General features: G+C 41.7%; 1 protein-coding gene across 1 annotated transcript; it reads left to right on the plus strand.

Annotated features, from left to right (window-relative positions):
* Nucleotides 1-1,024: 1,024 nt before the first annotated feature.
* Nucleotides 1,025-20,326, plus strand: fbxw12 (F-box and WD repeat domain containing 12). The gene is given in 11 exon segments (XM_038812731.1): nt 1,025-1,426; nt 6,354-6,391; nt 9,030-9,193; nt 10,648-10,769; nt 11,676-11,885; nt 15,053-15,217; nt 17,116-17,329; nt 18,594-18,731; nt 18,734-18,774; nt 18,857-18,987; nt 19,813-20,326. Coding segments are annotated over 11 exon segments (1,476 nt in total). The 5' UTR covers nt 1,025-1,273; the 3' UTR covers nt 19,913-20,326.
* The last annotated feature ends 5,937 nt before the right edge of the window (nt 20,327-26,263 follow it).

Below are 26,263 nucleotides of genomic sequence, written 5' to 3' on the forward strand. Positions count from 1 at the left end.
TCAAGGACCGTCGCTCCCGGAGTCCAGGACATCAGCGGAACCACCACCATCGGCTGAACCAACGTCACCAGCTCCACTGCGGCGGTCTGCCAGGACGTCACGGGCAACGAAAAGGCTGATCGAGTCCATTTAACTTTCAACACCACCATGGACCTTGTATGGACAGTATGTACTGTTGTTAAATGTCTGGGCCAGTGGGAAGCCAAGGATACATTTTTTTTCCTTCTCTCACTACTACTCATACCACCAGTTCTCCCCCCCCCCCCCCCCCCTTCTTTCTCCGCAAGGGGTGAATGTGGAGGTATGATTAGCATAGCTGTCTGCCATTGGTGCAGAACACCGGCTTACCATTGGCCCTGGTCGGTCATGTGCCTCTCGACCGATTGGTTGAGACCAGTCATGTGACGGCTCCCCGATTGGTCGAGAGGCTGAGCAGGGTATAAATACCCAGTACTCCCCGTGGCCGTCCTTATACTGTAATCGACCGCAGGGCTAACATCTAGCTGATTAAAGCCATACTTTTGTACAGCAACTTGTCTCGTGTTCAATTGATGGTACATCATAGAGGTCCTCAAAGGATTGGATTATTCAACAAAGATGATAAAACATGATAAATGGCCTATTTATATTTTTCAGATCAAATAATTGTACAGCTTACTGAGCTTTGTAAAATAACATTTAGAATGCAGAAGCCTCACCCCCACCACCCCCGCCAAATTCATTTGAGGTCACAGGCCTATCTGGCCATGAAATTCTCATTATGTTGATTTTCCAAAACAAAACTTGCCCCATATTATTCATTCTCATAAGACCATAAGACATAGGAGCGGAAGTAAGGCCATTCGGCCCATCGAGTCCACTCCACCATTCAATCATGGTTGATTTAGTCAACCCTCAGTCAAGAACACTGCTGCTTCGTGAGGACACGGGTCACTCTGAACTGAAAATCAGCTTGGTAATTACCTCTTAACTTGGAAGGAGAGAGAAACTAGTGCAGTGTCACACTGGGGTAGTGTGTCTAGTTGGCTCTGCCCAAATCTGCGGCGTGAGGCCCCCACCGGAGGGAGAGTGCAGAACAGAGGCAATAGTCTCAAACCGCCGGCTCTGTAACATTTGCAGCTTTGAGATCTCCGGTTGGCCACGGTCTGGGCTCGAAGTCTTGAATTTGGTATTTTGTGCCTTTGGGGATGCCATAGGCGGGAAGGGAAGAGCTGGGAAGTTGGTGAGCGTGTCTGCCTGGCTCTTCTCCAGGGGGAGAGACTCATTGAGAAGGATGGCGGCGGCTGCCGCGCCCTGTTTGATCGAGAGCGGAGATCCGGCTGGGATGGAGAGCGCTCCGGCTCCTGTCCTCACTCAGGACTCTCTGATCCACATCTTCACTCGGCTGGGGGCCGATGATTTGAGACAGGCCTCTCTGGTGAACCAGGTAAAGGAGCTGGGCGGAGAGGCGGGTTGTCCCAGCACTGACTGAGAGAGATGGGGGAAGTTAACAGCAGTCAGCACAGAGCAGCTCAGTGGGAATGACTCTCAACCCCAGCACCATTCAACACTCGAGTTCCCTCTCGGAATAGTGCAGCCAGATTTATTCCGCGTACTTTCTTCTTCTTCATGTGTAGGCAGCCTAATCTAGATAAAGCACGGGTTCCCCAGTAAACAGCCGTCAAGAAACACACCCAGCCAGTCACGATCCAGTTATCTTTCCCCACAATGTCTGGGTGAGAGATTGCTGCATTCCTGCTTCTTTCCTGCAGTCCATTGGAATCGGCCCCCTATTTACTAGGTCATGAGTGGGAGACTATTCCGCAGAAAGGGGACTGCAAATGTTCACAAAAATACTTCTAAAGGGAAGCAAAGGGCTCCTGGGCGGAATGGGAATTGCACTGGGCCCAATGCAAACCAGCAGAGACCTGGAGGGAGGCGGGTTTAAACGTTTCCGCCTCACATTTCGAAGTTGACGGAGGAGTTGTGCAGAGTTGCCACAGGCCCAGCACACCCACTGCTTGCTTCCTCTTTTCCAACTCATTTGATTCACTTAAACAACCAGGTAAACGAAATCATATGAACTGAGGGACAAATTAAAGGGACAGTTCCTTAAAGGGAAACTGCCTTTTAAAAAATCACAAATGAGACTCAAAACAAACCAAACCCCGATTGATGGGGTCAATCAGCCTGCTGTCCAGTTCAGTAAGAAGTCTTACAACACCAGGTTAAAGTCCAACATGTTTGTTTCAAACACTAGCTTTCGGAGCACTGCTCCTTCCTCAGGTGACTGAATCTTTACTGTCACAAGTAGGCTTACATTAACACTGCAATTACGTTACTGTGAAAAGCCCCTAGTTGCCACATTCTGGTGCCTGTTCGGGTGCACAGAGGGAGAATTCAGCATGTCCAAATTACCTAACAGCACGTCTTTCAGGACTTGTGGGAGGAAACCCACGCAAACAAGGCAGAGCATTCAGACTCCACACAGACAGTGACTCAAGCCGGGAATCGAACCTGGGACCCTGAAGCTGTGAAGCAATGGTGCTAACCACTGTGCTATCATCTGCTATATATATATAGGTTGGACTTGTATGTTTTGCTCATGTAAAATCCTCACACTTCAGCACAATTTGTTTATTTAACTGTAGGGGCAAAGAAAAGGTGCTGGTTATCTTTGGTACTGAGCCATCGTTTAATATGACAGAGTATAAACTCAGGCTAGGTGTGCAGCTTCTGAGGAAGTTCCTTTGCCGCAACTTTAAATCTTTCAGCAGTGCTATCAAACAGATAAGGTATTGAGGGAGTTAAAGCCATAAAGGAAGTCAGTCCAAAAACACAATGAGGCGCTGCTTCTGCTGTTTGCCCTTGTAAATCTATCTTGTTCATTTTTTTCCCCCAAGTTTGCAGATGAATGAGTAATACCAACTCACTGTTCAGATAGTCCAGTGTTCCATTTGTCTTCTCAATATAAGCCTATTGCATTGTTGTTCAGATTTACAGTTCAAATTCAATGAGGGATATCCAGATACAGCAACAGTCTGTTCAATAAATAGGATTCTGAGGAATGATTTTTGAATATTTGTATTTAAAAGTTTTGTTTATATCAAACAGGACATCAGTAACATAGCTGATGTTACACAGTATATTGTAATGATAAAAACACACAGAAAAAACAAGACTAACACAACCTATCATAGCATCTTTTCATAACAATACTAATTATCCCCCCAAACAGCTGATGATGGACTAGTTCTTTAAAGTCGGAAATGAATGGTTGTTACCTCAGGTAAACTCCCTCCACCAACCCTCTAATGGTGTGACCTTTTCCAGATATAGAAACTCCATAAGGTCAACCATCCCATGAAGAACCATTCATCTCCACATCATAACCAATATCTGGATAATTGTGTTGCTGGAGCATCCATCTTACTTGACCTCTGCACCCTTTGACACGACCAATCTCAATGCCCTCCTCTGGACGGCTGGGTGGGGCTATTCCGTTTGCTTCCAATCGGAGCTATCTGATTGCGGTCCAGACATCTCTTGGCAACCTGTCCACCATCCCTCTCGAACCCCTCATGCATTGCCTGTTGTGTCCTCAGACTGCTCGACCTGGATTTTCATCCTTGCAACGTGCACTGGGAGTCCGGAAAATTCCCGGCTCAGCCCACCCACCTCGGGAGGAAGTGTCCACAGGGATAGGATTTCCACTAGGGGAAAGTGTGGGATGGAGTCGACCAGCCGACCGTGGAAACATTTGGGAGGCAGCCTGGGAAGGGGTCATCAGATGCCGAGGCAAGCTGTTTGAAAGGCTTGTCTCTCGGTGCTGTGGGACTTTCTCCCAGTTGAAATAAAAAGAGAGACCCTCCAGGTCCTCAACCTGCGCTCCCACACACACTCCCAATGCCCCATCCATGCCACCTCATACCCTCATCCACCCCAGAACCCTCATGCCTCCATGTTAAGATATATTCCCCACCCACCCAATATGGCTACTCAAATCCCCATGCCAATGTATTCCCTCATGCACACCCTCTTGCTCCTCATGCCTCCATGCCAAGGTATGCCCAACATCCCTCTGTCCCTCATACCCTCCATGCAATTACTACACCAACGACCCCATCACCCCTCATGCTCCTAAGCCACGTTATGCCCCAAACAACCCACTCACCCTTCATGCCCCAATCTAAGATATGCTCCTCTACCTCACCCCGTGGCCCTTTCTAGCCCCTTCCCAACCCATTGGCCCTTTCTAGGCTCTACATCAACTGTGTCAGCACATGCCAACCATGCCCCACACTAGTATAAATCATGGGCAGACTTCAGGACACATGCAGAGATGTTATAAAATACATTTCTGAAAAGTTATCAATGTCTATTGCAGATTTCACTATGTTGAAAGAAGCCGCTCATTCAAAAAAACCCATTTGCGACATTTGCATTCCTTCAACAAAATAAAGCCTTGTAACAAATATTTAATTCAAGTGCACAATCCCTTATAACAACAAGCATTGGAATTCACCAACCATCACTTCAAAGAGTCTAAAACACTTGGAACTGTGAATTGACAGGCACCCTACTGTGGGAATGCGTGATTATGAAATCAATCATGAAACACTAATCCAGTAATGGAAACCCCCAAGCTTACCTCAACATCGTTAAATAGCAAGCAATAATTTTCTTTAACAGTCTGGAGGCTTTTTAAATGCCGTGACAGCTCCCTTTGCGAGGTGCTTTTGTCAGGCCTCTTTGACAGGTTCTCTTGGCATTGTTGACAGGTCCTTTAACAGGTGCTTCTGACAATTTTGACAGGTCTGATGATAGTTCCAGCATGTTTGCTGGTAATAAGTTCATGCACATTTTACGTACATTTATGCCTACTTTTAACATTTCCAAAGAACACCTGACCTCCCCCGAAGGAGTCGCCAAAGGATATCCAAGAGGTTCAGATCTTTTACCTGGTCTAATAAAGCCCACTTCAGTGAGGCCGGTTGATGATTTAAATAGCCAGCTGCCTCCATAAAACACGCATGCACAAAACACGCCTGACGCCTATTCCCAATAGGAAATGCCATGTTCGGGGGTGGAACTTGTGATTTTGGGGCAGTTCCGTCATGGGAGAAAACCTGGGCCTCTGACTGTTGTCTGTGGCTGAACCGGATTGTCCCTAAATTTAGTATCTGACTTGAACCCAAATCAACATTTTGATACTGAATGCATTATATCGTAAAGATCATCTACTTTCATCTCCACAACATCACTGAGCTCTGCCACTACATCAGCCTATCTCCTGCTGAAACCCTCATCTATTCTTTTCACCACCTGACTTGACTATTTCACAACTCTACTGGCTTAACTTAACCAAAATATTCTGCCTTTCTTGCATCCTACCCCACATTGTGTCTTGCTTATTTACCGTCCCTGATTTGGCTTATCCACACAAACTACCTGTCTCCAAACACCCAAAATTTAAATTCTTATCCTTGTGTTTAGGTGCATCTGTGACCTTGCCCCACCGTATCTCGGATTTCCTCCAGTCCAAGCTCTCTCCTGTTGTGCATCTCCATTTCGCTTTGCCTAATCGTGGTCGGCTGTGCTTTCGGTCTCCTACTCTTCACACTCTGGAAAGCTCCAAATTTCTTGCCTTCCTCCTTAATAGCTTCCTTAAAACTTAACTTTGACAGGCTTTCAATTGTTCCTCCTGATATCTCCTCTTTTAGCTTGATGCCGGGTTTAATATACTCCTCTAATATGCCTTGTGACCACTTTGTGTGTTTGAGGTGCTGCAGTAAATCAAGTTGTTGCTGCTCAAAATAGTGAGGCCTCGCCCCAGGGCAGGATATTAGCAGACAGGAGGCTGAATAGATCCAACCAGCAACGATTACGGTCAAATTACTTATCATTATCAATATTGCAAAGTTGCTAAGTCAGAATTGTGTGGTTTACCATTCACCCACTCCAATTGGGAGCTTCCATGACTGAGGATTTCCAGGCACCTTTCTTTGGAGTGTTGGGAATGAGCTGCGAGCTAGAAGCCCCATGTGGCTGCTCCGCCATTTAATAAGATTATGGCTGATCTGATAGTAACCTAAAAACTGCATCTCACTTACCCGCAACCCCCTCCCCCCACCCACCAATAATCTATCACCCCCCCCCCCCCCCTTTGCTAACCAAGAATCTATCCACCTCTGCTTTAAAAAATATTCAACCAGTTTTTAAACAATTTATTTGGCTACATTTGTTGGATGTTCCAAATTAACTTGTTGCAATTTTTGTAGCAAACTTTGTATCTCGTCAGTGACTCCATAATAGATTTTTCCCATCAAATTCAAATCCAACAAAGAATAAATATTCATATCTTGTAATTACAGGCTTGGAACGATGCTGCAGAAACTCCTTGGCTGTGGAGGTGAGACTGGTCCATTACGGTCGGCTGTCTGAACTATTGTGCGCAATAAAATAATGTGCATTTGCTTAGCACCTTTTATGACCTCAGGATATTTAAGTAATTTACAGCTGATGTACTTTCAGTTGTCACTGTTGTAATATGGGAAACGCGGTCTAACAAATAGCAATGTGATATTTTAGTATTGTTGGTTGAGGAATAAATATTGTTCAGATGGAACTTGCTGTTCTTTGAGATGGTGGCATGGGATCTTTTACATCTACCAGAGGGCAGATCGGGCCTGTTCCAAACAAGGGCACCTCTGCCAGTGCAGCACACCCCAACTCCTTCCATTCCATCTCTCAGCATTGTTCGAGACTTACCGCCTAGTCCTTCAACTCCTTTCTCACGAAACTGACCACCCAGCATCGCTTCATGCTGTCCTTGTGAGCCAACAACCTAAATGATCCCCCCTCTCAAAACCATTATCAACCTTCCTCTTTTAAAATCCATGCCTGACCCCTCTCCATACAATCATTTCTGACCTTTTTCTCTTCAAGGTCCAGGTGTGTTGGTGCCTCCCAAATCTGTACTTTTATCCCCAATCTGTTTTTTACCCCACCCATAACCAAATTGACAAGCGATATTTTCTGTGACTGGGACCATTATCGTCCCTGACTACTCCTGCAGTCTTTGTCATGGTTGACCACACCACACCACTCTCCTCTGTGACGAATGCAGAATGCTGGAAATCCGACAAAAAAAAGAGAAAATGCTGTAAATATTCAACAGGTCCGGCCTCGTCTGTGTCTGTTTCTCTCTCCACAGATGTTGTCAGACCTGCTGAGTATTTCTAGTATTTTCTGTTCTAATTGATCTCCTTTGTTGGCCAGCTCAGTGGTGGTGCCTTGGTTCCATTCTTACCTGTTTAAATCACAGTCTGATCCTATTCAGCAATGACTTCTGTTTGCATCTCACACCAAATTTGACAAGGGTCCATCTTGAGCCGCTCCATTCGCTTGAAACATGAAACACATCAGGACCTTTGATTTAGTTAAATGCTCTTGTTTAAATGCAAGTTGGTGTATATTAAATCTAAGCGTTATTGTTTGAATTTTACTCCTTTTTAAATTAACTTATTTTGGTTGTGCTTCTCTCCTTTTAAGTTCCTCCTGGGATATGGTTACAAAGCACCCCTTGAATACTCGAAATATCTTAATTTCTTTCATAATTCAGGTCAAGCTTAACCACTTCATGCATGCTGGACAGTGAGCAGAAGCAAGAACCCTGGTCAATTATTCCCTTACTTTAATAGGAGTGCAACTTAGCAGATAGAGGATCAAACAGTGAACATTTTTGCTCTGCACAGCTCTGGTTACGAATGCATTGTATCAATTTTACAGACTAAGGTGTAAATATTGTTAATTGGATAGTGAGTGTAACGAGTACATCAGACAACTGGTGCAATATGCTCTGCATTGAACAACTTAAATTTCATGATCCTTTTAAAATTCATATTTGGGGCATGGACACGTTTGGCCTTGTTGCCCTTTGGAAAGTGGGGGTGAATGTATTATACTAATAATCCACCAGTGTATTTGTATCTGTGCTATACTGTTGCCCTTGTGGGCTTCTCCTATGGGCCATTGTATGACATTATCCATAGGGGAACATGTTGGGGCATGTATGGGCTCCGCCTATGGTTCCTCCCCCTTGAAGGGAGGTATAAAGAGCAGTCGACCTGCAGGCAGTTCTCAGCATTGGTTCAGTCGCAGGCAGGCACTGTTCTAAGTTGATTAAAGCCACGGTTTACTTCTACTCATGTCTCAAGTGAATTGATGGTCGCGTCAGTGGACTTTTATCTTAAACCACTGCAATCAAGGTGCTCCTACAATGTTGTTAGGTAGGGAGTTCCATGCCTTTGACCCTGTAATGATGAAGAATGACAATATTTGTGCAAGTCATGATGGTTGTGACTTGGATGGGATAGTGTTCCCATGCATGCGCTGCCCTCATCTAACAGGGAGTTAGCAATTGCAGGTTTGTGAAGTGTTGTAGAGAAGCCTTGATGAATTTCTGCAGTGTATCCTGTAGATCGTATCCATTGAAGCCATTGTTCCCCAGTTAGGCCAGTGAATGAAGTGCTGATCAGGTAGACTGCTTTATCTTTTCAGTTTGGTGTAGTTGCACCCAGACAAGTCGAGAATTATCCCAATACACGCATGACTTGAGGCAGGAGGAATTCCTTCTGGGAATAATTCACCACAAAATACCCAGCATCTGACCTGCTCTAGTAGCCAGTGTATATAGTTGGTCTATTTAAGTTTCTGGTCTGTAGTTTCACCCAGTTAACAGTGGGGGGCTCACGGATCATTCAGAAGCAAGAGTGCTATCATTGAACCAAAGATGACATTTTGTGGGGAAAGCATCCCACTGCTGTCTCCAGCTCCCTGTTTCACAATATGTAATGGAAGGCATATCTAGACAGCAATTATTTAATAAACTATCATACTTTATGAAACTATTGTGAAATGCACAAAATGGTACCAGTAATAAACCCATTCCAAAAGTTTTGCTTTTTCAATCTTAAACATTTAGATGACTTTGGATGATTGAGCTGTACTAAATGTTTGATATAAATAGATGCCATTTGGATTTACAGAAGATTATGTCTGGAGCGCTGGATCTTCTGCAATCTCTCCAATACTGACCGTGAAATAAATTCCTGGAAAAAGTATTATTTACATCGTTCCAAAACGGAGCAACACATGGCATCAGGGCGTAGCACTTCCGATTATACCTGTACAACTTTCAGAGGTCACAGTGGTAAGTGGAAAATAGTTTGCTTTTTCTGCAGTAAGGACAATTCTTTTCTTTTTTTTAATTTAAAGTACCCAATTCACCTACCCTGCAAACATGGGGAGAATGTGCAAGGACAATTCTTAAATTATTGCTTCTTACATGAATTCTAACCTGAACCAAACAGATCGCTCAAACGTCCAGGTGTCAATATCTGGGGCACTCCTTGCAGGGAGTGATGATGCAGGGCTATCTCAGCTCAAAAAACCATCACCAACATTTCTAAACCCCCCCTGACTCAGAAACAATATTGGATATTTTTCATAGAGACGACAGCATACTGGAGCAGCGCTTTCGATCCTAGTCGTCTATAGTGCTCTCTATTTTCTGCTGTAATCCTCTTTCCTCTCGCACCCTTTCATATTCAGCCCTTTCAAACACATCCTATTCCTGGTTAGATAATGCTCTAGTCTTTTCTACAATATTCATTAATGATGAAACATTCCCTGGTTGCTTCTCCCTCTCCCCCTTTACCTTTCCAGTCAGAATTCTCAGTCTGTCTTTCTTCTCTATTCATCCCATGATAAAGTCCTTTCACTCACATGATATTGGCTGTTCCTTTCCTGTGTAATTCCATGTTGGGCCTGCTCTGGTGTTGCAGAGGATGCTCGGCTCCATGCCCACCCTATTGTCCCTTTCCTCGCCTGCCCAAATCCCAATCTCCTGACCCACATTTCCTACTCTCCCTCCTCCATGCCCACCCCATTGCCCCTTGCTTCCCCTGCCCAAATCCTAATCTCCTGACCTGCATTTCCCAGTCTCCCTCCTCCATGCCCACCCCATTGTCCCGTCTTCTTCCCCTGCCCAAATCCGTCTCCCGACCCGCATTTCCCAGTTTCCCTCTTACTACTCTTGGACCCCAATCTCCTGAACGCCTTCCCCCCAATTGTCCCACCCCAAGCCGCAATCTCTTTACCAGCCTGTCCTCCCACACACACTTCCCCAAGTGCTAATCCCCTGGCATATAACTCTGGTTTTCCCTAGCCCTGCATCATCACCACAGTATCCTCCCTTATCTGGTCAGACACCTGGTAACCCACTGACCTTGTTTCTGGTTACCTGAATCAGAAACGTCTCGTGTTGATAATTAGTAATATCACGCAAGGGCCACTGGGGCTGCTGCGTTGAAGGATTTAAAGTGGTAGTCTTCCTCCCAAGCTGGCAGGGTGGCCTCTGCTCCAGAAAATCCTGAATGTTAAAACTGTGGAACTAGTCACCATTTTAATATGCCACCCACAGCACTTATCCCAGCAGAACAGGTTAAAATCAGAGTTAAAATGTCAAAAGGAAAAAGTAGAAATAGAGGATTCCATGCAAAACACAATTCAATCTGGATATTGCTTCTAACCAGCCCCCTCATGATGATCTGCAATAAACAAGAAAACTATTAATAGAACTCATGTTTGTTTCTCTCTTTAAAGACAGTATCACTGGTCTGCAGTACCTGAGTAATCCTGACCATCAATTTGATACTGGGATCAGTAAATCATTGGTTTGTACAGCATCTAGAGATCGTACACTGCGAGCATGGAGCATTCGAGAGGTTGGCACAATCTGTTATAAATCCACTTCACGTTAACTGGTTCAGTGGGAACTGCAGTGAATAATTGTCATTTTATTTTGTTAATGTGTAAAAAAAGATTATAAATTGTCAAATAGTGAAAAGTACAGATAACAAGCCTCTTTTCATGAGTGCATGGTCCCCAACACTGGAGTGTCAGTTGTCATGATTAAATAAATGTACAAATTCATCCTTAGTAAGTGCTAACAAATGACTAATGCCTGTAAAATTCGGGGCAGCATGATAGCATAGTGGTTAGCACTGTGGCTACACAGTGCCAGGGTCCCAGGTTTGATTCCCTGTTGGGTCACTGTCTGTGCGGAGTCTGCACATTCTCCCAGTGTCTGCGTGGGTTTCCTCCGGGTGCTCCGGTTTTTCCCCACAGTCCAAAGATGTGCAGGTTAGGTGGATTGGCTATGCTAAATTGCTCTTAGATTAGATGGGGTTGCAGCGTTACAGGGATAGGGTGGAGATGTGGGGTTAAGTAGGGTGCTCTTTCAAAGAGCCGGTGCAGACTTGATGGGTCGAATAGCCTCCTTCCGCACTGTAAATTCTATGATTTCTATGATACACACACGGATGTGTAAGAGGCAATGGAAAAGTTCAGAGAAGACCACAAAGTTAGTGCCAGACGAAGAATTTCTTTACACTGAGTATAGTCAACATAATGAAACAGTTGCTATTTGATGTGGTAAATACAAATTCCATTGACTATGGATTTTGATGAAAATAATTCTGTTTGCAAAGTTATTTCAGCACATCCATTAGAAGGACATCATTTTTATCCATAAAGTTTCTTACAAAACTGTATGTGAGACGTTTGACCAGAAGGCTTGTTTCACCTGTACGTCAGTAAATCACATCAGTAATATTCCTTTGCTTCAAAAGGGTAAACAACTGTGGTCAACTCCAGTACAAGAAGAGCCATTGGTGAAATTAATAACTATTCCACAAGAAGACCTTGCAATCACTGCAGACTCCAAAGGAACAATCAAAGTTTGGAATGGACGGACTGGAGACGAATTAGCTGTATCTGCTACGGCACTTACAGTTTGCAATTTGGTGACCTACAACATGAATAACCAGCTGTGCCTAACTGTATGTCAATTTATGTATTTAATAATATTAGTGTCCTGGAATTTTAAAATGTGTGCATAGGTATGAAATGTTTATATCAGATGCCAGAATGAAATCATTTATATTGGTAGTTGAAATATATTATTCATCATGTTTGTTTATTTGCCCTTTTGGATAATGACTTACCCCGTTTACCGTCATGTTACTTCATCCAGGATTAGATCAGTGTCCTCACTATGCCTATAGTTAATGTTCTATGACTTGTTCAATAGATATACTTGAATGCGTAGAACTGGTCCAGCCCTAAAAATGGGTAATAACCAGGCTGAAACTTTTGACTTTGAACACCCATTGGGGAATGCATTCAGTTTGGGAATCCAGTATTTTTAAATTTCTGCATTTCTTGGGTTTCTAGGGCAACAAAGTATTCTTCTACTTGTTCGGGTAGGAGGTGGTCCTGGTTTGCTTGCTTACAATTGTGACATGTGCGACAATGAAGAAGACCATATGTTTGCAGAAGGCAAAAAGATACAGAATTGATTCTTGCGACTGAAATGAAAATGTATCGGAAAATGTTTCTATCATTCGCAGTTTGGAGAATGTGGCATCATTTCACCAGAGATAATATGGGCAAAGTTGGCGCTGAAAAATCAGTTTCAACTCACTGGCACACAAAGTACTCAGATTTCCCGATCTTTGTGATTTTCCTCCACCTCCTAAAACTATCTTATCCAGCTGTTCAGTGTCTGCATTTTACTTTTCATTGTTTGAATGAAGGTACATTTTCCATTTCAAATTCTCCCCATCCGATGCAGCTTTTCCCATTTCCCTGCTGGTTATTCCCCAGGATTTTTATTTTTAGAATGTCAAATGCTATGCTGGGATTTTTTTTTGATAATAAGCCAGGACCTGAAAATTGAAAACAATCCATAACAGACCAAGTAAATGTTAGATGGTGACTTTTCGTTATGTTTTATGTTCCAAATCAATATAAGTGGTGTCTCACGGTTTAGCCCATGGTGAGTTGTGACACAAACTTGGACATTTATACAGCAGCTGATGGCAGGCCGGATATGGAAAGACAGTGTGATCAAAGGCCAGGTGGGAAGAGGCTTAAAAGGGGGAAATCATTCATCCAAGATAATCACACACACACAGAATGGACAACATGGCACAATAATTAAGAACAAGGAGAATAAGAGATGTAGAAGTGTAACACAAGAACACAAGAGATAGGCGTAGTAAACCATATGACCCATTAGGCTGCTCCGTCGTTCAAGAAGATTGGGGCTAATCTTCAACTCCACTTTCCCACCTTATTCCCATATCCCTTTATTCCCTGAGACACCAAATGTTTGTCCACCCAGCACTAAATAAAACATCCACAGCCCTGCAGGATAGAAATTCCGATTTCTTATATTATAAACCATATTTGTAGAAACATATATTGTGAGTGAGAAACCATCCTGGGCACAATCTAACGGCTTTGTTTGCCATTGGCGCAAATCCTGAAACGGCCACTAGCTGAAAATTCTGAATTCGCCCTCTGTGTACCTGAACAGGCACCGGAATGTGGCGACTAGGGGCTTTTCACAGTAACTTCATTGCATTGTTAATGTAAGCCTACTTATGACAAAAGATTATTATTAAATCACATGGACTGCCAAAAACAGGATTTGTGCCGGAGAGATCTCAGTTTGAGATCTTTCCCACCAGTGGTGTAATTAGGTTCAACTGGATTTCCATAGATTTAAATAAATTTAAATATAATTAGCTTGATGTTGTAGCATTTGCCCACAACACATCTTCCTCCCCTGGAGGTGTGACGTCACAACTGGCTTTCAAAAGCAAAAATCTTGGTGTGATAACCACACCAGGAGCACAGAGGTGATTGGAGAACCCGAGGGTTGAGTGGCAAGGCTGTGCATTTCACCCTGGCAGTGCCCACTCAGGGACACATGGAGGGGGCAATGCCAAGAGAGCTATGGCAATGGGCAACCCTCCTCCATTGGGAGAGGAGACAAGAGGAGAGAGCCCTAATGCCTGCGAGAAGGGCGAGGAAGGCCCCAGTGCATACAAAGGTTGGGGCGTAAAAAAGGGAGAGCCACGATGCCTGTGGGTGTGGGGTTGGATGAGTCCCAATGCACGACAGGGGGGCTGCTCTGATGCTTAGAGCAAGGGAAGGGGGAATCCTGATCTCCCTGGGGGAAGGAAGGGGCCTTATAAGTTGATATCGGGATGGGGTGCCCCAATCTCAGAGTCCCAGCTCTGTTAGCATATTTAGGCCCCACCCCTCCAGCTGGCTGCGTGATCCTCGCCAGCACTTTGAAATTAAATCATGCAAGAAAAGGCATCTGTGAAGCTGGCAAATTTCACTCAGCTTTACTCTCCTGATCCAACACGCCGTGCAGGTGCAATTTTGGGAAAATTTCATCCCGGGTTTGCTTGCAGCTTCTTCGGTTGAGAAAAGCTCAATGAATTGAGCCAATCAGGAAAGCAATATATCTGTTTTATAACAAGACACATTTCAGGTATAAATTATGCTAAGAATTTTGATTTAAAAGTAAGGGATGTATTACTTATGTCACGCCTAGAGGTTGGATTAAGATTGTTGAAAAACTGCTTCACATAAAAATTTAGGGCATAAGGAAATTACAATGGTCAAAATACTTAAATATTTATTTATTCTGTTTGAATGTAATTCTACTTTTATTCTTTGTGCTTTGATTCTTGCACTTTTAGAAATTCTGATGTTAAAATTAATTCCAGTTCAAAGCATAATCTAAACAAGGATTTTATAGCTGTCAGTAACTTTTTATGTTCGGCTAACTTGAATTTTGTTGTAAATTAAAATCCTTGTTTCAGCACTGTTGTATTTATCTTTCAGAATGTTCGAACTGTTGGATTTTCTGATATATCTTCTGTTTGTGTAACAGGTTATTGTGATATCCATGTGTTTGAATTATATTTAAGTCATTTGTGTTATAATTTCTATGCAATGGACAAGAAAGTTTATCTTGATCAGTTTGTTATTTGGTTTCAGTGATTCCACCATAATTATTGCCGTTTCAAATTTGTACTTTGCCAAACTAAAAATTTTAATAGATTATTTAAAAATTTGGTTTAAAAAAAAATCATAGCTTCTGTTGGTGATGAATAATATGTTCAGCATTTGTTTTTCATTGTAGGTTGGCAGTGGAAGAGGTGCACTTATCACACTAACCATTCCGAATCTTAGCCAGATCTCTCACTTATCAGTAATTGATGCTTATAAAGTAGATTTTTTACTGGTATCACCAGATCACCGTTGGATCATTGCTGGTACAAAGGAAAGTTATGATATTCCTGCCAAGGTAAACAGTTGCTCCCTATGATCTTGTAACTTGTATTTTACGAATACAAATGATGTATATTCCATCATCTGACTGCTGGTCTAGATCTAGCAGATCTGACATGTTTTTGAAATTAACCCTATTCTTTAATCATTGCACTGTCACAGCTCACAATAATGCAAATCAATATTAACGCACACAACTGCAAAGGTGGCAGTATAAGTGAAGAATCAGGTTGATATTAAACCTAAAAGACGTGAACTCACTCACCCCTCAGAAGTAGCTTGACACAGTTTTTGCTTCCTACTGGCTGTAGTATAACTATAGGCTTAAAAGATTACATGGAAATCCACTGGACTTGTTGGGAATACTTGGTAACTAAATCTGTAACATATTTGCATATGTCCATAGATAGAAGCAGTGTATGAAGTGCAGGCAACATACAACTTGGTTCTTTCATTATACTATCACATTCTGCAGAATCCTAACAGGGTGTAAATTTTACAATTTAATATGTCTGGTTCAAAGGGAATGTAGATCAGAAATCCATTTGAATAGGATCAGTATTAACTTGTGGCTTACAAAATTTTCCATTCAATTGACACTGCCACCTGATCATAAAATTTACCCCTTTAGTCATGAAGAGCTCAAAGACATTGTTCAAAATGGCAGCATACAATTTCTACAGCTAGCTTTTACAAATAATTTAATTTTAAAGAGATTAATTTGATTTAAGAAGCAAAATGGTACATTGACTATATAATAAAACTCTTTATTAGTGTCACAAGTAGGCTTACATTAACACTGCAATGAAGTTACTGCAAAAATCCCCTAGTCGCCACACTCTGGCGCCTGTTCGGGTACACAGAGGGAGAATTCAGAATGTCCAATTCACCCAACAAGCATATCTTTCGGGACTTGTGGGAGGAAATGGGAACATCCAGAGGAAACCCACGCAGACATAGGGAGAACGTGCAGACAGTAACCCAAGCCGGGAATCGAACCCGGGTCTCTGGCGCTGTGGCTCTGTACTAACTACTGTGCTACCATGCCACTGTTTCACAAAGAAAAGGTTGGATCCAAGACCTGTCATAGGTTCATAACCCCACTCCAGGACTAAAGCACATAATCTAAATTTCAGTGCCTTCCTGAAGGAGGTGCCATGTTTTGGGTAGGTCAGGCGAATGCAAGAGTTCCTTTGGTCAACATTCATCTCAACTAACATCAAGACATTGTCCTATCATGCATCTCATTCCATATGTGCAGGGGCGTGCTTTGTACAAAATGGTCATTAAATTTTGCTTCATTGTCTTAATTCCTATCTGTTTCCCACATCAAAACTGGAACAGGATGCAATTAGTTCTTATGATTTAGTGTCAGTTTCAGAAATTTATGAAGTTTTAGCAGGAGATTATAGATTTTTTAAACAGAAAATAATTGAGGACTTTTTTAATATATGGTCCACGTCACACACTGAAATATCTCATCAACGGTCACATTAAATACAAATCAAACACAATAGTGTCAAAGATTGAGATATTTCCTCTCCCATGTCCAATGACAGGGAGTGTGTGTTACTGGCTAGGCTAGCATTTATTGTCCATTCCTAATTGCCCTTCAAGTGAAGGTGAGACACCTTCTTGAAGGGCTCCAGTCCATGTGAGGTAGTTACAGCCACAGTGCTTTTATGAACTACAAGTTAAATTGTGAATGCTAAATTTTCAGTTCACTTTGGATCTCTGTCCTTTTGAGTAAGTGATAGAGATTATAAAACCAAACTATGTGAGTCAATAAAACAGATGCTATGAATTGTTATTTTTCCATGCCTGACTGGACAAATGGAATAAAAGACGAAGGTATTAAAAACATCTAGTCTCATATAGGAGCTAAACCACTAAAACAAGATGTATTTCTTCTAGGTGTTGGGGACAGAACATTTAATGAATTCTGCTGACGATGACAGATTGACAACCGATTCCTTACCACTAAATAGTTGTTTCACAGCTTGTTGGTTACCAAAAAAGTCATCGAGAGTGGTTACCTTAATCCATAGCGATGTCACATCTTTTGAAATAAGTATTGTTACTCTTGATATTGCTCTTCAGAAAACAAAACACAATTCGGAAATACAAGGTATAAAGATTTCCACATTATGCTGCAAAATAATACAATGTGATTTTGCAATCCTGAGTTTATTTATAGTTACTGCAGGCTTTGCTTTTGAAATGCTTTTTCTTAATATCCTGAAGGTTCAGCTTCTCGCTTTCTATCCCATGCGCTGTTTACAGTTTATATATGTTTGTATTTATATTCATTTGCACTGCGTAGTTTATCTGAACTAAATCTCTCCATTAATTTAGTTGATTAGTGCACTGCAACGTACTCCAATGATCTCCTATTCCATGTGTCATTTATACTGGACTAGGTATCCCACTTGTCATGTGACAGTACCTTTACGAAATGGGTGTTTATTACTGCAGTGATGTCAGAGAGGGGGTGGAGCTGAGCTGTCAAGTCAGCTTTTTACTTTTGTTTTAGGCTGTTTGCTGCAGGGTATGTTTTAGTTTAATTTTCAGTGTTTGAGCTGAGGCCAGACAGAGGAGGTGCACTGATCTCTCTGCCATGACTATCTCTTGATCATTTGGTGAATTCAAAATTATAAATGTTCTCAGTAGTGAATGTAAACCTAATGTGCTTCTATTGAAAGGTGTTTTTTCTGTATTCTGGGAAGTTATTAAGGATGACTTAGTGTTGTATTCTTTCAGGGTTGTATTTGAGTTGATGATTGCTAAGATGTTCACTATGTTTCAAAAAGGTTAACTTGAGTTCATAGAATAAACATTGTTTTTCTTTAAAAATTACTTTTCCATTTCTGCTGTACCACACCTGTACAGCGGGCCGTGTGCTCCCCATAGCACAATCTATTAAAAGTTGAGAGTCAGGTGAACTCCATGATACACTTTGGGGTTCTCTAAACCCTGGCCCATAACACACTCTTGATAGCTAGCGAGTGTGTATACTTGGGCATGTTCACAATTGGGTTCACTAGGCTGTATTCTCCATTGGCAAACACCCTGCCCTGACTCTGTCTAGACTTACATATGAAGATTGTCCAGCATAATGAAGTAGTAGAGGGTGGCACTGCATTTGGATGCATGCCGAGGTGTTTATTCTAACCATTCGATCTAATAGTCACATGTGTTTGTCGAAGAATGGTCCAGATCTTCAAAAGCTGCAGAAAGCAGTACACCTATCATAGACATTGAGTAAATTGCTAACTAGATCTAGGAATGGGGCTGGTGTGATGTGTTAATGTTTCTTCCATCGTTAAATACTCTGCACACTACACTTTGATCAGCAATGCGATTTTAATAATTTGATTTTCTTTTTATAAAAGCTAAACAGGTTGGATATTTCACCTGCAAAGTAGCTGCCAGGAGTAGCAATATACTTCTTGAAGGCCATGGAACTAATACCATCATTCTGGCACAAGGCATAGAACTGAAACTACTTTCCATCGAAGGAATGCACCTTGCCAGCTTAATGACCATGAGGAAACTATCAGTGGAATTTCAGTGGTACGAATTTCTGTAATTTGTTTGATACAAGTTAACATGGCTGCCTAATTATTAAACTGTTTTCATATTTTTGTTATTTAAGGATCCCTTCCGTGTGGTCACTGCATCAATGGATTTGTCACTTAGAGTATACACCTGGAAAAGACAACCAAACAAACGCCTTGGTCTTGAAAGTAATTACCATTTACTGGGGGGATCACACCCGAGGTCCAGGTAGGATCTATTTCCTTGTATTTGTACAATCATTTTGGGAGGAACGGGGAATGACAACTTCTGTTTATAAAGCACCTGAAACAAAGCACAATAACCCAAATCACTACAAGTGAGGTAGGGAATGAAATGAGAACCAGGCAACAGTTGGTGGAATTGACCTAAAAAGTGGTCCGAGAGAGATTTGGAAAACAGAAATTTTGAATATAGGGGCACCCAAATTCTTCTGAAGATTGGAGTTGACAATTTTAGGTAAGTCAGTTTGAAGATGACTGTCATAGATGAGACTTTCTGCACCCGAGTAGATGATATGGAGATGGATGTAGATGGTCTTGCCAATTAAAATGGGTTTTGTTTATGGGCAATATAGCTCGTGTCATTGAGTTCAGCCCGAGCAAGCAGTTTGGTGGGGGTGTGCAATTTCTAGCAGAAGCACAGCAGAGTTTTGTTACTCTTTCCAATTTTAAAGCTCATGCATTCAGATTAATCAATGACCGGATGGAATAGTAACAATAATTAGATTAAGGGGGATTGTGGAAGCTAATCTCGTACTTAAAAAATTGCTAATCGTGGAAGAATGGGGAAGGGCAAGGATGGAATTTGATGCATTGCAGAGGTGATCCTACAGAGCTGGAGAATCCACTGCACCTGTACTGTGAAGATGTAGAGTAGAAGCCCGAGAGAGCAATAAAATAGAGGTAGACCAATCCATCTGAAACCAAAATTTGTGATAGTGATAAATAACAATCTGGAGGGAATCTAATTTTAAGGCTGGACTTTTCAAAAATAGCATATAGTGTTATAATTTTTACTATCTTCTTTTCACAGGGGATTTCTAAGTGTATTGTGTGACTACGTAAGCATTGTGGGTGCTGTTCTATCAAAGGATGGAAAAGATGTCCTAAAAGCATATTATTTCAATCTGTGAGAAATTCACTCTGCCGCATGAATACTTTGTGAATAATTTGTTTTAATTATTTTGCAAAATAACTGAAAAATGTTGATGTAGACTGTTTATTTGTACAGTGGAGCTGCATTTTGTTATCACCAGATTTTATGCTGATTCTTGACTAGCCATGTATTGTACAATGATTCTGACAAGCTAAAATAACACAAAACCACATTTTAATTGGTTTCTGTGGTTGTCATATTAAATACACGTTCTCATATAAGCTGGTTCCATATAACCTTTTACCCACTATGACCATATTTTATTGGCAAGGGCACTTCTAGAATAATGAAATGCAATTAAGTAGGGTGGGCCAGATGTGAAAATTACAATTCTGTGCCAACACAAAAGTAATTCAGCCCACTCTTAATAAATAATATTTTGTATAACAAAGTCTTCTACGGGAATTTTAAAAAACACAATAAGCCTGTGTTGAAAATTTCTGAAATGCTGGCCCAGATTTTGCGCTGGATGGTCACGCATTTTATGTCGGCATGAAACAGGATAAAGTCTTTTTATGGTGTTGATTCCTTTAAATGGAAGGTACCATGCTGTAAGGTACAGTAAATGTTGAATTTCTCTGAGGATTTGGAGATTTCCCAGCCAGCTTTTCCAGATATTTAAAAATGGAAAGTGGGTGCAGGGGCAGAGTCTGTGCTGCTGGAACTGGGTTAGACTTGGATGGGAACAAGAGGTGGACAGACCAGAAAATGGCCATCACCATGAAGAAAACAGTGAGGAAGGATAAATTGAAGAAGTGAGGAGGGGTAAGAGGGAGGGAGATGTGAAGGGAGAGAATGAGAGGGAACGGAGAGGGGCGAGGGGGAAAGGAAGAGAAAGGGGAGAGAACAAGAACACCCGTGTGTCAAGACTATGGAGATGAAACAAAGATTTCATAAATTTTACAGTGCAGGAGGCCATTTGGCCCATCAAGTCTGCACTGGCCCTTGGAAAGAGCACCCTACCCAAGCCCATACACACATTCAATATCGTGAAAATTGGCTAACAAATTAGACTTCTAATTGGAAGCTTATTTTTAAAATGCACATTTTTCTGTTTTATTAACAGCAATATAAATTTCTAATGCCTTGTTACAAAATTTGCTCACCAGCCCAGTGAGTGAGAAGAAAAATGAAATATGGCCTCTCATGTGAAAATGTTGCGCCCTTTTATAAATACTGGACTTACTTGCAATGTACTTCTGCAGCATAGCCCTGAACTTAAAAGAAATATAGATTTTACTGCTGGGAACATAGAACAGATGTGCAAAGTGACCTGGCTATTTTTAGTGGACCATTCACCCAATGATCCGAAAACAAGACTCAAGCTTTTGTTATTGTTTCATGGCGCTTGATTAGTCAACAGTGCTAGCATTTATTGCCCATCCCTAATTGCCCTCGAGAAGGTGATGGTGAGCTGCCTTCTTGAACCACTTCAATCCATCTGCCGTAAATATACACAGTGATGTTTAGATCCAAGTCGAGATAATATATGAATGGGAGGGAAACTTGCAGGTGGTGGTGATCCCATGTTTCTGCTACTCTTGTCCTTTAGGTGTTAGAGGTTGTGGGTTTTGAAGGTCATGTCGAAGGAGCCTTAACAAATTGATGCAGCATGCCTTGTATATGGTACACTCTATTGCCACTATGCATTGGTAGAGAATATAAATATTTAAAGTATATGGGTAGCCCAACAAGCGGTCTGTTTTGTTGTGTTGAGCCTCTTGTGTGTTTTTGAAGCTGCACACACCCAGATAAATTATGAGTATTCCAGTTTTTTTCAAACTTATTTTCCCTGATCCCACTTATGCAAACTGGCTGACCTTCAGGACCCCTGCCATGTTCCTTTGCCCAGTCCATCCTGAGTCAAAACAGTGTTTCGGACACTAAAGTTTTCTTGCCCCAGTCAAGGGACAGAAATAAAATAATCCAGTTTTCCTGTTCATAATCATTATGCAGTAGTTCCTGGTATATTAGCCTTATGTTATCATTAGTGCAAAAAGCTGCTAGGAAGATTAAGAACACTACTCCATGTTGAACTCAAAAGTTAAACTCCATAGGGAAGTTCTGCAAAATTCCCTCATGACGTCCAACGGTAATCAAACAAAACTTGGAGATCTGTGCATTTCCACATCTCTAGCAATTGTGAGAAACCAAAAGAGTATTTTTTGTGAGGATTGAAAGATCAGAAAACCTATCACAGGTTATGAAATATTTACAAATTAATACTTTTTTAAAATGTAGAATCTCTTTCCTTCCTATTTCAGTCTCAAACATTAGCCTTCCAACCACGATTCCAAAAGTAGGGTTAGGCATAAACGTGAGATTTAGAGGACAGTCTTCAAGTTACCATGTCCTTGCCACCATTATCATTCTGTGAGGCGGAGTTCGCAGATTTGGGACCCTGTGCCACTAAGGAGTATTTCTAGGCTCCACTTCTCGTATGTTCAAAGTGCTGAGGGGCCAGTACTTTAATGTGGGTCGAAATAAAACATCAGGTGAATGGATTCTGGTGACAGCAACTTACTCCCAACACTGAGCAGTTGCAACAAGTCAGGAGTGGAGTTAAGGACAGCGAGCAAGGCAGTGCACAACCAGCACAAGACATTCGCTGTACAAGTTTGAATAAATGAACTCCGTGACTATCCTTTGCTTCGATATTTTCCCCCATCTCTTCTATCACAGTTCTGTCGTTCTCATTTTCACTGGACTGTTTTGAAGGATAGGTCTATGTGTCTATGGACCCGAATCCCCCACACTTCCCTGTTTAACAAAGTACAGGGCACGACCCTTAACTCCGCGACCCTTCTGACGCCTGCTCACAACCCACATTTTGAAAAAGCCTGGAGTATTCCATCATACTCCTGGCTTGTAGAGCGTGAACAGAATTTGGTGGGTCAAGTGGTAAGTTACCCACTGCAGAATTCCTAGCCTCAGTCCAGTTAAGTTCTGGTCAGTGGTAACATCTCCCAGGATGTTTATGGTGTGAAATTCAGTAAATTCTGATCTATGGTAATGTTGCTAAAAGTCACAGAGATTTGGTTAGATTTTCTCCTGTTGGAGATGGTCACCCATCTGAGTTCTGCAACTCATTTTTACCAATAGAAACCTTGCATGTGGGAACAAGATATTCTTCATAATCACAAAAAGAAACTACAAATTTGCAAGAAAAGTATTTATTTAAATAAAATTACAAAAATCTTCCAGGTATGAAAATGTATTTTTAAAGCAGTTACACCAAAACAAATGACAAACATGAACAATATTTGACAACTTGTAATACGAGTCATTTATGTCAACAACGCTAGCAAAAAAAAACAAACAGTAGTCTATATAGTATTTAAACACAGAAATTCACAGACCAGAACCTATACTATTATACATCACCTTTATAAACTTATTGTGCGTTGATTAGTCAGGTCTGTGGAAGTACAAAACGTCCAGTTGTGATGTTCAGTATGATGCCCTAGGAAAGGCAGCAAGTTGTATAGTTATCTCCTTTGGGCCAAAATTTCAGTCCTCGAACTATGCAACCTACTACCTCTACCCAGGAGCTCACTATATTCTCCACACTGATCAGCTTGGTTTTTTTTCTGTAATGGAAAATTAATGAAATATTTTAAAGTACAAATACTGATTAGTGGAGCCTTCAGTATCCAGTAAGAGGTCTATGACCATTTTGGTTTCTTATTTTTGCCAAAATAAGAGCTCTGTGCAGAAAAGACATATATGTTTATTTTTGAAAAAAACTCAACACCACTCCAGTACTCCGTTATTTTGCACCCCACCCTCACATTTCACCTCCTCTACTGAAAGCTTTGAATCCTTCCTGCTTACAGTTCATGGGTGGCAACCAACCTCTAGTATCATGCCAAAATGCTCTGTAAAGCCACATCAACCAATGAGCATTGAGAGGCTGAAAAAGCCATATCAACACCAATAAGCATTGATAGGCTGCTTAAATGTATGAGGCATCACAGTGAAACCCAATCCGGCACCCAACTGATGTGCACACATGCATTTTTCAACGGAGGGCTTTGCTGGACAATGATAAGTAGCAGAAAGCTTCAATGCCGTTTCCAAAATTAATTTTCGCAAATATTTATGCGGAGACTATTTGATTAAACAGCACAAGTCAAGAAACACTGGACTAAAGCTATAAACCTTAGGAAAGACAGTAGATTGTATAGTCCAAAAGCCACCAGTGTTTAAGTCAACTGCAGGTTTACACTGCTAACTTGGCTGAGATAAGCTAATATGGCACTGAGAGTTGATGAAATCTGGCACCTTCCTGGTCTATATGGCTCAGCTGGTCACTGAATAAGTTAGCTAATCTAGTTTGCGAGCTGGTGGTGGGGTCTACTTATTTCAACTGCATGTGAAAAGGGCAAAATGTTTTTTGAATAAACTCAATTTGGATATGAACATAACGACAAGAATTTAGTGAGATTTCAGAATCATAAAATATAGAACATAGAACAGTACAGCACAGAACAGGCCCTTTGGCCCTCAATGTTGTGCCGAGCCATGATCACCCTACTCAAACCCACGTATCCACCCCATACCCGTAACCCAACAACCCCCCCCAACCTTACTTTTATTAGGACACTACGGGCAATTTAGCATGGCCAATCCACCTAACCCGCACATCTTTGGACTGTGGGAGGAAACCGGAGCACCCGGAGGAAACCCACGCACACAGGGGGAGGACGTGCAGACTCCACACAGACAGTGACCCAGCCGGGAATCGAACCTGGGACCCTGGAGCTGTGAAGCATTTATGCTAACCACCATGCTACCCTGCTGCTTATAGTATTTACAGTGCAGAAGGAGGCCATTCGGCCCATCGAGTCTGCACCAGCTCTTGGAAAGAGCACCACACCCAAGGTCAACACCTCCACCCCATCCCCACAACCCAGTAACCCCACCCAACGCTAAGGGCAATTTTGGACATTAAGGGCAATTTATCATGGCCAATCCACCTAACCTGCACATCTTTGGACTGTGGGAGGAAACCGGAGCACCCGGAGGAAACCCACGCACACACGGGGAGGATGTGCAGGCTCCACACAGACAGTGTCCCAAGCCGGAATTGAACCTGGGATCCTGGAGCTGTGAAGCAATTGTGCTATCCACAATGCTACCATGCTGCTCCTCTTCAACTTTAAAAAACACATAGGAATGGGCAAATGAACCAAATTAGTAATACAGAATAAAAAAGCTCAGCTTCCCATTGTCAAATGTTCTGCAATATTTAGTTAAATACTAATGCAAAATATACCCAAGAAATGAAATTAACAAAAATTAATGATATGAAGTGCACGGGGAAATTAATTTTCGCAAATATTTATACGGAGACTATTCGATTAAACAGCACAAGTCAAGAAACACTAGACTAAGGCTATAAACTTTACTGCGATTCCCACACAGACGCCTTTCAAAATATCTACATGTACAGTGCAAAAGTGAATAGAAAAACAGGAAGAAAATGTATTGCATGATTTGCAATTTGTTTTCTGTCAACACCTTGAATGAGGTTAGATAAGAACACACTCCTGTCCTCCAAATATGTACAAGATGTAAAATGCCACTTTTCTCTATTTTATAATGGATATATAACAGCACTGCATGCAACATATCAATGGATGTTATTTTGCTGTGGAAGATATTCTGCTACCTTAGGAAAGACAGTAGATTGTATAGTTATCTCCCAGTGTGGGTGTGACCCTAAAACTATACAACCTACTACCTCATCCCAAAGTGCAAACTCTATTTCTGATGCATTTTTAATTCGGTTTATGCAATTAATGCTCTGTGGATGCAGAGTAAAACAATGAACATTTTAACATGCGCCACACTATAAACTCAAACTCTCACATCGATAGTTAAGATGTGGAGATGGACTGGAGTGAGCACAATAAGAAGTCTTACAGCACCAGGTTAAAGTCCAACAGGTTTGTTTCAAATCACTAGCTTTCGGAGCACTGCTCCTTCCTCAGGTGAATCTGAGACAACCCTGGCGGACTTTAACCTGGTGTTGTGAGACTTCTTACTATGGATAGTTAATTTAGACGCATCTACTTAAACATAGTCGAAATACCAAAAATGTTGCCATGATTATTTGGTATGACAAATTACCTGGAAACATTATTAATCTCCATTAAGTATTAATCCCCAAAACCTAATCCCAGGCCTCTACCAGTAGCACATTTGATCGAGATGCTAAGAGTTGTATAGTTGGATCACAAACTGGCTCTTGTTCAAATTCCCCTCTCTGTACACTTCATTTGACTTTATGGATCACTTCAGAAGTCACCAAATGGAAAATGAG

Source organism: Scyliorhinus canicula, chromosome 11 (assembly GCF_902713615.1).
Source record: "Scyliorhinus canicula chromosome 11, sScyCan1.1, whole genome shotgun sequence".
NCBI classification, from domain to species: Eukaryota; Metazoa; Chordata; class Chondrichthyes; order Carcharhiniformes; family Scyliorhinidae; genus Scyliorhinus; species Scyliorhinus canicula.